This window comes from Narcine bancroftii, chromosome 4 (assembly GCF_036971445.1).
Source record: "Narcine bancroftii isolate sNarBan1 chromosome 4, sNarBan1.hap1, whole genome shotgun sequence".
In the NCBI taxonomy this organism is placed as follows: domain Eukaryota; kingdom Metazoa; phylum Chordata; class Chondrichthyes; order Torpediniformes; family Narcinidae; genus Narcine; species Narcine bancroftii.
The window spans coordinates 300134128-300146686 of NC_091472.1; the positions used below are offsets into that span (position 1 = coordinate 300134128).

Genomic DNA, 12559 nt, shown 5'->3' on the forward strand with positions numbered 1-12559 from the left:
AAAGTAAATAAATAAAAATATATTTTTTAACTCGTTCTTTATTTGACACACATGCAGATGATGCAGCATCATGTAATGAAAATCATAATATGGACCATATTCCAGGAATGACACATACAATCACCCCCCCTCCCCAGCAAAATACAGGGGTCATCAATTAGATAAAAGTTGGATGACAATAGATATCACAAGGCTTTGCAATGAAATGCAACATGTCAGGACTATATTATACAGGCAATCCCTCAAATCATTAAATCTCTAATTTAGCTGTGCAAAGTTACCTCAATTAACCAAGCATTTCTTCAGAATAGGAATTGAAAAATAAGAAAAAGGGAAGGAAGGGAAGGAAGTCTCCTGGATGTCTTATGTACATTTAATCATCACTAATGGCTAAAACCATTACCAACATTCATGAAAGCTGTCAAATATCTTTTGTGACGTAGATTTTGAGTTAAAATTTTTTAATTCTAAAATTGTTCAAACTTTCATGACAAAATTTAAACACCTAAACTTTCAGAAATTGGATTATGAGAGTTAGTTTACAAAACATCAATTTTACACAAGTATCTCCCCTGTGTGTGACTACATCAGAACTAGAAAACCATTGTCTCCAATTATCAGACTTTACCTGATCAAAAGTTCAGAATTAACAACATACATAGAGGGAACAAATTATGTTCTCCACAGTCAGATTTAATATTCTAATATTGATATTACACAAAAGCTTTCCAAAAATTTGTGCTCAAGGGTTTCACCCACCTCTTCCTCAACTGATTCTTCTGGTAAGTTGTCAAGACCCAATTCAATCAAGTTTAATACCATACACAGTATATGTTCAGACATGTTCTGGTGATCCATTGATATCTACAAGAATAAGCCACAATCCAAAGTCCAACATTTAATCCTTTTCAATAATAAATAATTTGATAGTCAGATTCAAACATTAACTTATCAGCATAATAATTATCCACGTTATAAATGATTATCCAATAATTTGGTCACTTCATACAGAACTGAGAAAAATTATTCCATTGAATATATGGGAAGCATATTTAGGAAATTCCCCCAAAAAATTGAGATTTAAAGCAGGGTGATGAATGCCAATTTACAAATGATGGTCACCAAAATATTTACCTGCCCAAAATGATGATTTGAATGAATTGGCATAGCTGCGATAAACCAATCAGCTGTTTGTAATATTTAAAGTCCAACTTCTTATGAATATCATTGCCTGGCAACAATGATCAGACGATCAAGGGCTACGTGGGTTAGAAATGATCCGACTTACAGAAATCTGACTTTATGAAAATTCTCCATACATTTATAAGCATTTTCAAGCTCGTAGTAAATAATAACAACAAAACATTGGATACAGTATGTATGCCATTAGTTTAAGTATGAGCAGTGTTAGGGTGGTGATTCCATGACATAAAATTATAGCAAGTGTATGTAAATTTACACCATTTGGGGATAACATATGGGTTACTACAGAAAATTGACTTTTCTGACTAGCAGAAAAATCTGCTTATAGATAATTATCAGAAATGTAACCCAGGCATTAAATGCCCTCGTGAAGCTCAACCTTAATGGTATATATGCTCAATTATATGTTATTACATTACCTTGTAAAGGAGGGTAAACAACACAATGTGCAAAGTTTTACAGTGCAATATTCGCATTAGTCCTTTGTAGCTGGGATTTAAAAGTGCTCTCTCCCGATATGGTGGCCATGGGTTACCATCAAACTTTCCAGTCTGCTTTAAGCTGTCGAGAGTGTACATTGATAACATAATATTAATAGATGCAAAAATATGTAGAATTCACAGCCTTGCTATGAAAGTGTGTTTTCTTTTGTTTCCAACTGTCACCAATAACTAAAAATGGAACTAATTAATAAAGTAACATCCATCTCATAGAAATATGAAAGACATTGACCTTTTAACCTGTCTTGAATCCTCAGGGGAGTGATTGTGGAATTTACAATTAAATTGTTCTAATGTGAAATCTATGCAATGTTTTGTCAAATTGACAAGTGATACATCAAGAATCTGAACAGATTTATTCAACATTGGCAAATTGCATGACATGAAACCTTGAATGATATTTGCAGGCAAAAATTTTCATTATTACCCTCTATACAGCATTTGACTCTTTTGTAGCTACTTGCCATGGTTAAATTAACAAAGCTTGTTTAAAATACAAAATCCAAAGGAAACACAAATAAAGAAAGCTTATTATCTTTTAATATATATATGCCTTAGAAATATTTTAAAAGGGCTCTACCAATTTAACAAAAGCAAACCTCAGAGAAAGAGAAAAAGATTTCATTTTCCGTGGAATGCATTCCATTTGCAACAGGGTGAAATTTATTAGAATACAATGGTTAGCCGAGGTAATCAGAAACAACTATTTGATGCAAAAAATCATCCAACTAAATCCACAAATGGGCTGAATTACCTGAAAAAAAACTCTTTAGGGAATAATTAGTCATGACCAAAGGATAAAGCTGCTGCACCTATAAACACACTAATGGTTCAATAGGTCAATTTGCCAATCATGTCACCAGTTCTTGTTTCACCCTGCTCGAAGTAGAAAAAAAGAATTGAATTTCAACATTTTTAACTATCCTTTCAACATTAACCGGGCATTTCTTTGACTAATCTAGCAATGTGGTGGCCCATTTTTGATTTGTGTTTTTTATTATTTGTTGTAAAGTGGGATTTATGAAGTTGTTTTTAAAGTGCAACATAAAGAAGAGTCGAGTCAAAAAGAACTACTCAAGTTCCGTACCTTGATGAAGGGCTCAAACCAGAAATGTTGGTTACGTATTTTTATCTTTGGTATGTAAAGTACACTGTTTAACCTGCTGAGTTTCTCCAGCCTTGTGCTTTTACTTCAATCGGGGTGTCTACAGCCTTTTGTATTTTATTACTCAAGTTAGAAACTGAGTTGAGTGAAAGAAGCCTTACATAATGAAGACAGACACAACTGAGATTTCTTCCTTCAGACTTCCATAGGATCAATGCTTTAGTAAATTCCAATTACTGGGAGGCAGTAACTATGTAGTCATCTACACAACACTCACGCACAGCGCCTGAACATCATGGTGCAGTCTGTGACAAGATTAAGTTTGTCCCAATATTCTATGCAATGCTGTTGCTTTAGCATTTTGCACAGGAGGACAATAAGCGTTCTCATTTTCATTTCTTTTGTATATACAGCAACTGAGATGGCCTGAGCAAGACAACAAAAATTGTTTTTCATCACGTAAACTGAAAAACAAAGAACGCGCAAAAGGCTTTGCAGGAATTACTACATTTCTTCATAAAGAGCATCACATTCATATTTATTGTCAGAGTACATTCATGATATCACATACCACCCTTTCTAAGGCATTATGTACTGCCTCCTGTTCAGCCTTCTGCAGGCATGGCAGAATTACCACTAATTGGTAGTGCAAAAAAAAATGTACACAGCATAAACTTGTAAACAAACAGAACTGTAAACAAATAATGAATGTAAACAAATTGACTGTGCAACACAGAGAACAAAAAGAAAATCGATTAAGTGCACAAGTAAGAGTCCTTAAATGATTCTCTCACTGAGTTTGTCATTGAGGAATCTGATGGTGGAGAGGTAGCACCTGTTTCTGAATGGTGGTGTGAGTCTTGTGGTACCTATACCTCTTCCCTGATGGCAGCAGTGAGAAGAGAGTGTGTGCTGGGTGGTGTAGGTCTTCGATGATTGCTGCTGCTCTCCAACAGCAGCATTCCCTTTAGATGTTCCCAATAGCAGGATTTTGCCTGTGATGTGCTGGGCTCTGTTCACTACCTTTTGGAGGACTTTACCCTCAGAGGTTTTGGTGTCCACATGATGCAGCTGGTCAGCACTCTTTACACCACACTTCTGTAGAAATTTTTGGTGTCATACCAAACCTCCTGAGGAAGTAGAGGTACAAACATGCTTTCTTCATTCTGCCATTAGCTTGTTGGCTCCAGGAAAGATCGTGACACCTGAGATAGTGACACTCAAGAACTTAAATTTTCTCACCCTCTCCAACTCTGATCCCCCAATGATTACTGGATTGTCCACCTCTGGCTTTCCTGAAGTCAACAATCGGCTCCTTAGTTTTGGTGACATTGAGTGCAAGATTGTTATTGGTGCATCATTCAGCCAAGTTTTCAATCTCCATCCTATATGTTGACTCATCCCCCTTCCTTTATACAATCCACAACTGTGGTATCGTTAGCAAATTTGTAGATGGTGCTGTTGTTGTACCGAGCCACACAGACGTAGGTATAAAATAAGTAGAGCAGGGGGCTAAGAACACAGGCTCGTGGTGCTCTAATACTGGTAGAGATTGAGCATCCAAATGGCCTTTCATATGCTCCTAAAGTAATGTCCTTAAGAAAAGGAAGGGTTTTTTTTAAAATGTAACTTCCTTTTGGCCAAATGGAAATCCATGTGAATCAATGTCAAATACCCAGGCAATCCTCAGAAGGAGATTTTCGTACAGCCACCCGGTTCCAAAGTCTCTACAGGACATCCAGCTCATCAGAATTCATATCTGGCTGATCGAAGTGCAGGTCACCCGGGATAGTCAGAGGGGCATCATAAACCATTTCCACTGATGAAGCAGGCAAATCTTCCTTCAGTGTAGTCCTTATCTCCAACAATTCCCAAGGCAAATTATCCATCCAATTGGAGGCCATAAGTCTGGCTTTCAAGGCGGATTTAAGGTGCCTGTGGAAGTGTTCAACCAACCCGTTCGACTGTGGGTGATAGGCAATGGTATGATGTAATCGGCTTCCACGGAAATCTGCCAAACTAGTCCATAATGATGATGTAAACTGAGCCCCACCATCTGAAGTGATGTGTGTGGGAATCCCAAATCTCGCTACCCAGTGGTTAAATAATGCCTGGGCACAGGTTTTGGTATCACTGGTAGGGAGAGGAATGGCTTCGGTCGACCACAGTGAGCAGATACTTCATGTCCCTGCTTACTGGGAACATCGAGGTCAACGTGCATGTAATCGAACTGGTGGTCCACAGGCAAAAAATTATGCACTGGTGCCTTTGCATGTCTGTGAATTTTTGACTGTTGACAGGCCACATAGGATCTGGCCCACAGCATGACAATTCTTCTCAGCCCATGCCAGACGAACCTCGAGAACATGAGGCGTACCGTGGGTCCAATGGAGGGATGGAAAAGGCCATGGATGGATTCAAATAGGCACAGTCGCCAGGATAGTGGGAGAATGGGTGGGGTAGACTGATGGAAATGTTGCACAATAACGTGGGGCCCTGTGGATATGGTTGAAAATCTATCACCTTCAACCATGTGATTGCGGTCTGGTAACTCTGCATATCCGGATCCGCCAACTGGTTTTCGGCAATTTCACTACATCGAGGCCATCGCAAAGTATATAAATGGAGGGTCGAAACAATGCATCAGCCACAAAGTTTGTCTTCCCTGCCAAATGACAGACGTCCGTGGTGAGAAACAATGCGTCAGCCACAAAGTTTATCTTCCCTGCCAAATGCCGGACATCCATGGTGAATTCTAAGATAAAATCTAAGTGCTGCTGTTGTCTAGCGGTCCATGGATCAGAAATATTCTTAAAGGCAAATGTCAGAGGCTTATGGTTCTTATAGGCCGTAAACGGTCTGCCCTCCAGCATATAAAAGAAATGCTGCATCACTAGATAAAGAGCCAATAGTTCCCAATCAAATATATTATATTTGAGTTCCAGTGACCTGAGGTGCTTGCTAAAAAAGACCAGGGGTCGCCAATGGCCTTGAATAAACTGTTCCAACACAGCACTCACTGCCCTATCAGAGGTATCCACAGTGAGCTCCAATGGAGCCGAAGTATTAGGATGTGCCTGTAAAGCAGCATCCACGAGTGCAGCCTTGGCCGCCTCAGTAGTGGGGAGGGTTTTGCCTGTGATGTCCTGGGCTATGTCCATATCAATTCCAATCCCCCGGGATGTTCACCCTTATTCTAAACCATTTTTCATTTAAAAGAATAAAGTAAATAGAAATCACCCTTTATTAATCAAAAGAAATTCATGTTCCTGCTCGTTGTACTGCCTCCTGTTCAGCCTCCTGTCGAATAGTAGGTAAAATGTCAGCATATTCTTGCACACAAACAGTCTGTAAAGACTTATTTGCTTGGCATAGGATTAATTTACAACCATTTTTCCACAAGGTGTTCTTTACCAGATTAAATTCTTTAACTGTTCAAAATTTATATCAGGATATAAATTTCCTTTCCATGATATTCCATTCCACTCTTTCTCTCTTTAGCTTGTTTTGCTGCTAATTCTAATATTTTCTCTCTGACCTGATAGCGAAGAAACTTTATCAATTTAGATCGTGGTTTTTGATCTGGCAATGGTCACGGTCTTAAGAGCTCTATACCCTCTTTCTATCTCGTCACCTTCAAATTCATTTTGTCCAAGAACTTCAGGAATCCAATGTTGAAAAAAGACTATTACATTCTCCCCTTCTTAAACTTCTTTAAGACCAACAATTTTGATATTGTTTCTTCTACTAAAATTCTCTAACAGGTCTACTTTCTCACATAATTGCTATTTACAGCAGCAAGTGCATCTGTTGAGTTCTCCACTTTATCCATTCTGTTCAGAGACATTTCTATACCAAATTCCACATTTTTGACTCTTTCCTCCACATCTTCACATTTTTTTGCATTCTTTTCACTATTCCATAATATTTCTGTTTTTCATCTGATTTTTTTTAATATCCAATCTTACTTGCTTCAACTCACTCATTAACATTAAACCTTCAGGACTTTACCCCTACAGTCTTATTAAGTTTTAAATTTGCTACCTCCTTTAGTAGCAATTGGTTGTATCATTTCTTCTTTCTCCACTTGATTCTCTTCATTACCTTCTTCACTGGCCCGAAGTTCAGTCTCATATTCTCCTGCTGTTGCTAATGTTTCAAAAAGACGACCTTCTCCACCAAGTTCTTCATACTCTTTTGATCACCGCATGCGCAGCTGGTCGCACATATGCGGTACCACTTCTTCATCTTCATCAACATGCAGCTGGGATGGGGCTGCAGAACCCTTAGGAGCAGCCTTAGGAGTTCTCATCAGCTAGCTGGAAGCTCGTCCCACAGCACCCGGATCCATCTGTGTTGTAGGCCTTACTTCTAGTCCTTGCTGTTTTTCTTGGTGTGTTCCCGACAGGCCAGTGATGTCTTTCCCCACTTTGGTGGCATCAAAAAAATACTTTTTATTTGTTTCTAAACAGTTTCCAATACCCTGGTTTCAGTCTCTTTGCCAATTTTACACTTTTTTTCAAAAATAATTCCCAGGAATCGGATTTCCACTTCCTGACTCTACCTCATCATGTGACATCCCCCCCCCTCCACTTTATTTGCCTCCGTACTCCAGTTTTAAATTTGTAATCAAACAATTAAGATGTAATTAAAGTGCACATTCCAGATATTATTCAAGGTTATTTGTATACAGTTTGGTTTGACCCACTAGAAATTACAGCATTTTTATACCTATTCCCCTCATTTCAGGGCATCATAATGTTTGGGAGATTTGGCTTCACAGGTATGTTTAATTGCTTCATTGTTGCAGGAATAAGAGAGCTAAGCTTGCTTCGAAGCCTTTGGAGTCTGTAGTTGTATATTTTTCAACGTAAGGACCAGAGTTGTGCCAATGAAAGTCAAAGAAACCATTATGAGCTGAAAAACAAGAATAAAACAATAAAAGACATCATCAAACCTTAGGATTACCAAAATCAACAGTTTGGAACTTCATTAAGAAGAAAAAGTGTAGTCGAGAGCTCAGTAACTGCAAAGGGACTTCCTGAATCTTGGGCAGTTCCTTTATGTCTTCCCACTTTGCCTCATCTCTCCACAAGTCCTTTTTCCAGAATTCTGCAAGCTCTTTTAAATACTTCTGGCCATCCTTTCTGTGGTTAACTACTAGTTTGTACCTTGCAGTGTAGCTTCTGTATTTCTGTTCATGAAGACTTCTGCATACAGTAGTCATTGACATATCTACACCTGTCTCCCGAAGAGGGTTTCTGATCTGTCAGACATCCGTTTGAGGGATTTCTTTTCCAATATGATGAAATTTCTTCTGTCATCAGCAGTGGAGATCTTCCTTGCAATACCAGCCCTTTGCAGTTACTGAGCTCACCAGTATGCTCTTTCTTCTAAGGATTACCAAAAATCAACAGTTTGGAACATCATTAAGATTTGAGTGATGTTTCTTATTGTTTTATTCTTGTTTTTTCAGCCTCATAACGACTTCTTTGACTTTCATCGGCATAACTCTGGTCCTCACGTTGAAAAATATACAACCACAGACTTCAAAGGTGATCAGAAGCTTAGAAGCAATCCTAGCTCTCTTATACCTGCACCAATGAAGCAATTAAATACACCCAAGTAAAGCCAAATGTCCCAAACATTATGATGCCCTAAAATGAGGGGACTATGTATAAAAAATGCTGTAATTAACATAACAATTACAGCACGGAAACAGGCCATTAGGCCCTTCTAGTCCACACCGAACCAAACACCCCTCTCTAGTCCCACCTCCCTGCACAATGCCCATAACCCTCCATCTTCTTCTCATCCATATACCTGTCCAACCTTTTCTTAAATAATACAATTGACTCCGCCGCCACTATTTCTCCCGGAAGCTCATTCAACACGGCTACCACTCTCTGAGTAAAGAAGTTCCCCCTCATGTTACCTCTAAACCTCTGACCCTTAATTCTTAACTCATGTCCTCTTGTTTTAATCTTTCCTCCTCTTAACGGAAATAGTCTATCCACATCCACTCTGTCTATCCCTTTCATAATCTTAAATACTTCTATCAAATCCCCTCTCAACCTTCTACGCTCCAAAGAATAAAGACCTAATCTGTCCAATCTCTCCCTATACTCTAGATGCTTAAACCCAGGTAACATTCTGGTAAACCTTCTCCGCACTCTCTCCACTCTGTTTATATCCTTCCTATAATTAGGCGACCAGAACTGCACACAGAACTCCAAATTAGGCCGCACCAACGTCTTAAACAATCTCAACATCACCTCCCATCTCCTATATTCCATGCAATGATTGATAAAGGCCAGCATACTAAAAGCCTTCTTCACCACCCTATTCACGTGAATTTCTACCTTCAGGGAACGATGTACCGTTACTCCTAAATCTTTCTGCTCTTCTGTATTCATCAGTGCTCTCCCATTTACTACGTATGTCCTATTCTGATTCTTCTTACCAAAATGAAGCACCTCACACTTATCAGCATTAAATTCCATCTGCCATTTTTCAGCCCACTTTTCTAAGCAGCCCAAATCCCTCTGCAATCCTTGAAAACCTTCTTCATTATCCACTATTCCACCTATCTTAGTATCGTCTGCATATTTACTAATCCAATTCACCACCCACATGATCAAACCAAAATGTATACAAATAACACTGAATAAAATCTGGACCATGCACTTTAATTACATGTGAATTGTTTGATTACAAAGTTAAAACTGTGGAGCACAGGGACAAAAAAAGGGCAACAGGGTTGGTAGTTAATTTGGTGTATTTGGGCAACACAGGCCTGTGGGCTAAAAGCCCTTTGCCGTGCTGCATTTCTAATTTATTTTTCATTTATTTTCTTAAATATCCCAGTTCTTACAAAAGGTCATCAGCCTGCAACATTCATTCTATTTTTCTCTCCACAGATCAGCTAGGCACTTGCAGAATTTTGATTCTTGTTCCTCAGAACAACGAGGCTCTTCCAATATCCCAACATCCCAAAAGATCTGGAGGTGTCTCAATGTAGCTCAGGCAAAAAGAGCAAATAAGTAATCAGAACAGCAGTAATACTGAAGGTGGGAGCAGGGGTGGGTGTGGGGGCGTTGAGATGCTAATGAACAAAAAAAGTCTGTGGCATAGATGGAGCAAGGCATAGAACCAGAAATCTCAGGAGAAACATTTATTTCCCTCCTCAGCAAACAACCGTCAGTCTTTTCACTAAATCTGTGTCCCTATATAGAATGCTTCTATCGGCCTCATTGTTACACAGCTAAAATATTACAAAGAGCAATCTCAGAAAATTACTACAACAACATACCTAAACATTCACCCCATCAAGTTGCCTCATGCTGCACACATCATAAACAACAATTACTTTTGTGGATATTTGTTTTCTGATAATTTGGATCCCCAATGGTTAAATCTAGGGAAGTAAAAGTCTGAACATCAATGAGAACTCCATAGGTGAATATAGTGGACTACACAGAGTGAGTATTAGGCTGCAGAATGCAATCTTGTCATTTTCCAAATCAGATATGTCTGATTGGTTGTCTGGCACCACAGAGAAGCAGTACTAGAAAAAAGACTGCATGTACCTCTTACATCAAACCAATGCCTTTGAAATGTTCACTTCTAGATTTCATAATCACCCCCTCCTAACCAGAAGTGGAACCAAAGAAATTTCAACTCAGACCTAGCAATCTCGTTCTTTGAACATCAAATGAAAATTTCTTGGGAGTTACCATCTCAAGGATCTTTCCTAGACCCAACACACTAATGGCATCTTGAAGAAAGCATATCAGCGCCTCTACTTTCTCAGGAGTTTGCGGAGGTTTGGTACGACACCAGAAAACCTGGCAAATTTTTACAGAGGTTTGATGGAAAGTGTGTTGACCGGCTGCATCATGATCTAGTACTTCTCAACAACAAACTCAATCAGGGACTCATTTAAGGACTATTACTTGTACATTTTATTGATTCTTTTATTCACTTAGTATTGCACAGTTTGTTTACATTTGTTATCAGTTTACAGTTCTTTATTTGTTTACATGCATACGCTGTGTACAGTTTTTTTTTTCACTACCAATAAGTGGTAATTCTGCCTTGCCCTCAGAAAAAAGAATCTCAGGGTTGTATGAGATATCACGACAATAAATCGCAAATCATTCCACAGGAACATCATTCAACTTAAAAGGTCCCAAGAATGGATTAATGTAAATATCTGAAACAATGAGAATTCATTGCTTATGAGGAATCTATTTCACTTTGCTCACTGCTTTGTTCTACTTGATGCAAAGAAATTTGTTGAAGTAACTAAAAAGCCAAGACTTAATTGTCCAAAACCTCATTTGTTTCTACTCCTTAGAACAAAGCGGAAATTTGGTACACAATTTGAACCAAGCATTACAAGCCAATGTAAAAATTCAACATGCAATGCAAGTTTATCACTGAAAAGCAACAAATGATGCTTCCAGTTTTTACTAATAGTTTTGTCCTTCTAAACCAATGGTTTTCAAACTTTTCTTTCCACTCACATGCTACCTTAAGTAATTCCTAAGCCAAAGGTGCTCTGTGATAGTAAGGGATTACTTAAAGTGGTATGTGAGTGGAAAGAAAAAGTTTGAAAACCACTGTTTTAATCATACCCAATTGACTAGTTATGTGTATGGTTTCATAACTCCAAAGGAAATGGGCGAATGACAATTTTTCTCTAGCAAAATATTTCAGTAACAATTGGGTCTAGAGCAGTGGTTCTCAATCTTCCCTTCCCAGTCACATACCACCTTAAGTAATCCCTTACTAATCACAGAGCACCTATGGCCCTAAGGTGGTATGTGAGTAGAAAGTTTGAAAACCACTGTTCTAAACTGTTAAGATCTAAAGGTAGAATTAAAATACTTACTCTCTATCATTAGTAATGTCGGTAAGGATTTTAAGAAAAAAAATTTGCAAAGTAACTTCATAATTGCGAATATAATGTGTTCTCCATATTACAAATTTGTCTTGTATCATGAATTAAATTTACTGAATAAATAAATAGTAAAATGTATTTCCAGTTTTGTGAAGTAGCTCACTTAAAACAAAATGTATCATGTTCAACTAGAAACAAAATATTACAAATATAATGTGCTATAATGAAAAAAAAAGTAAAACATGAAAGTCTGCAGACACTGTGGTAAAGTAAAAATACAAAGCTGGAAAAAGTCTGCTGGTCAGTGTACTTTATATAGCAAAGATAAAGATACGTAATCAACATTTCAGGCTTGAGCTCTTCATCACGGTATGAAAAAATGTTAGCAGGCGCCTAAACAAAATGGAGGGGGAGGGCAAAGGTACAGTACTTACAAACCCATGTATCTGTCCATTGCAGACTGAACATCTCTGCGGTATACTGTCCTTAGAATCACCATTATTGGATCAAACTCAATATTCCAGACATCAGCTGATAAAAGAACAAAAATATATTTATAGATTTGCCAGCTATAAAAAAAATCCATAATAAGAATACATTAAATCCAAACGTTTGTTCTTTTGAAAGTATTATTTCTAATGTTGAACTCTAAGAAGATACCAATCGCAACAGAAGTAAGGACAGGTTCTTCATCACCACAATATTTACTCTTAGGAGTAAAATCCAAAGGAACAGTATACACCAGTACAACATCAGTGATGGATATTAATATCACTAAATTTTATGTATGGCATCATTTCACCTGGCAGAAATCTTTTGATAACATCAGACATAGAGCAAAAAAAT

The 12559-nt window shown here is 38.0% G+C and overlaps 1 protein-coding gene across 4 annotated transcripts in view; it reads right to left on the minus strand.

Moving 5' to 3' along the window:
* Positions 1–12559, minus strand: part of ubr3 (ubiquitin protein ligase E3 component n-recognin 3) — a 293785-nt gene that overhangs the window by 175402 nt on the left and 105824 nt on the right. For all 4 annotated transcript variants that reach the window (XM_069935677.1, XM_069935678.1, XM_069935680.1 and 1 more), the window contains exons 19-21: positions 12148–12244; positions 1623–1764; positions 760–864 (exon numbers count right to left, since the gene is read on the minus strand). In XM_069935677.1, the coding sequence (XP_069791778.1) occupies positions 760–864; positions 1623–1764; positions 12148–12244 (344 nt within the window). The remainder of the gene's footprint in view (positions 1–759; positions 865–1622; positions 1765–12147; positions 12245–12559) is intronic.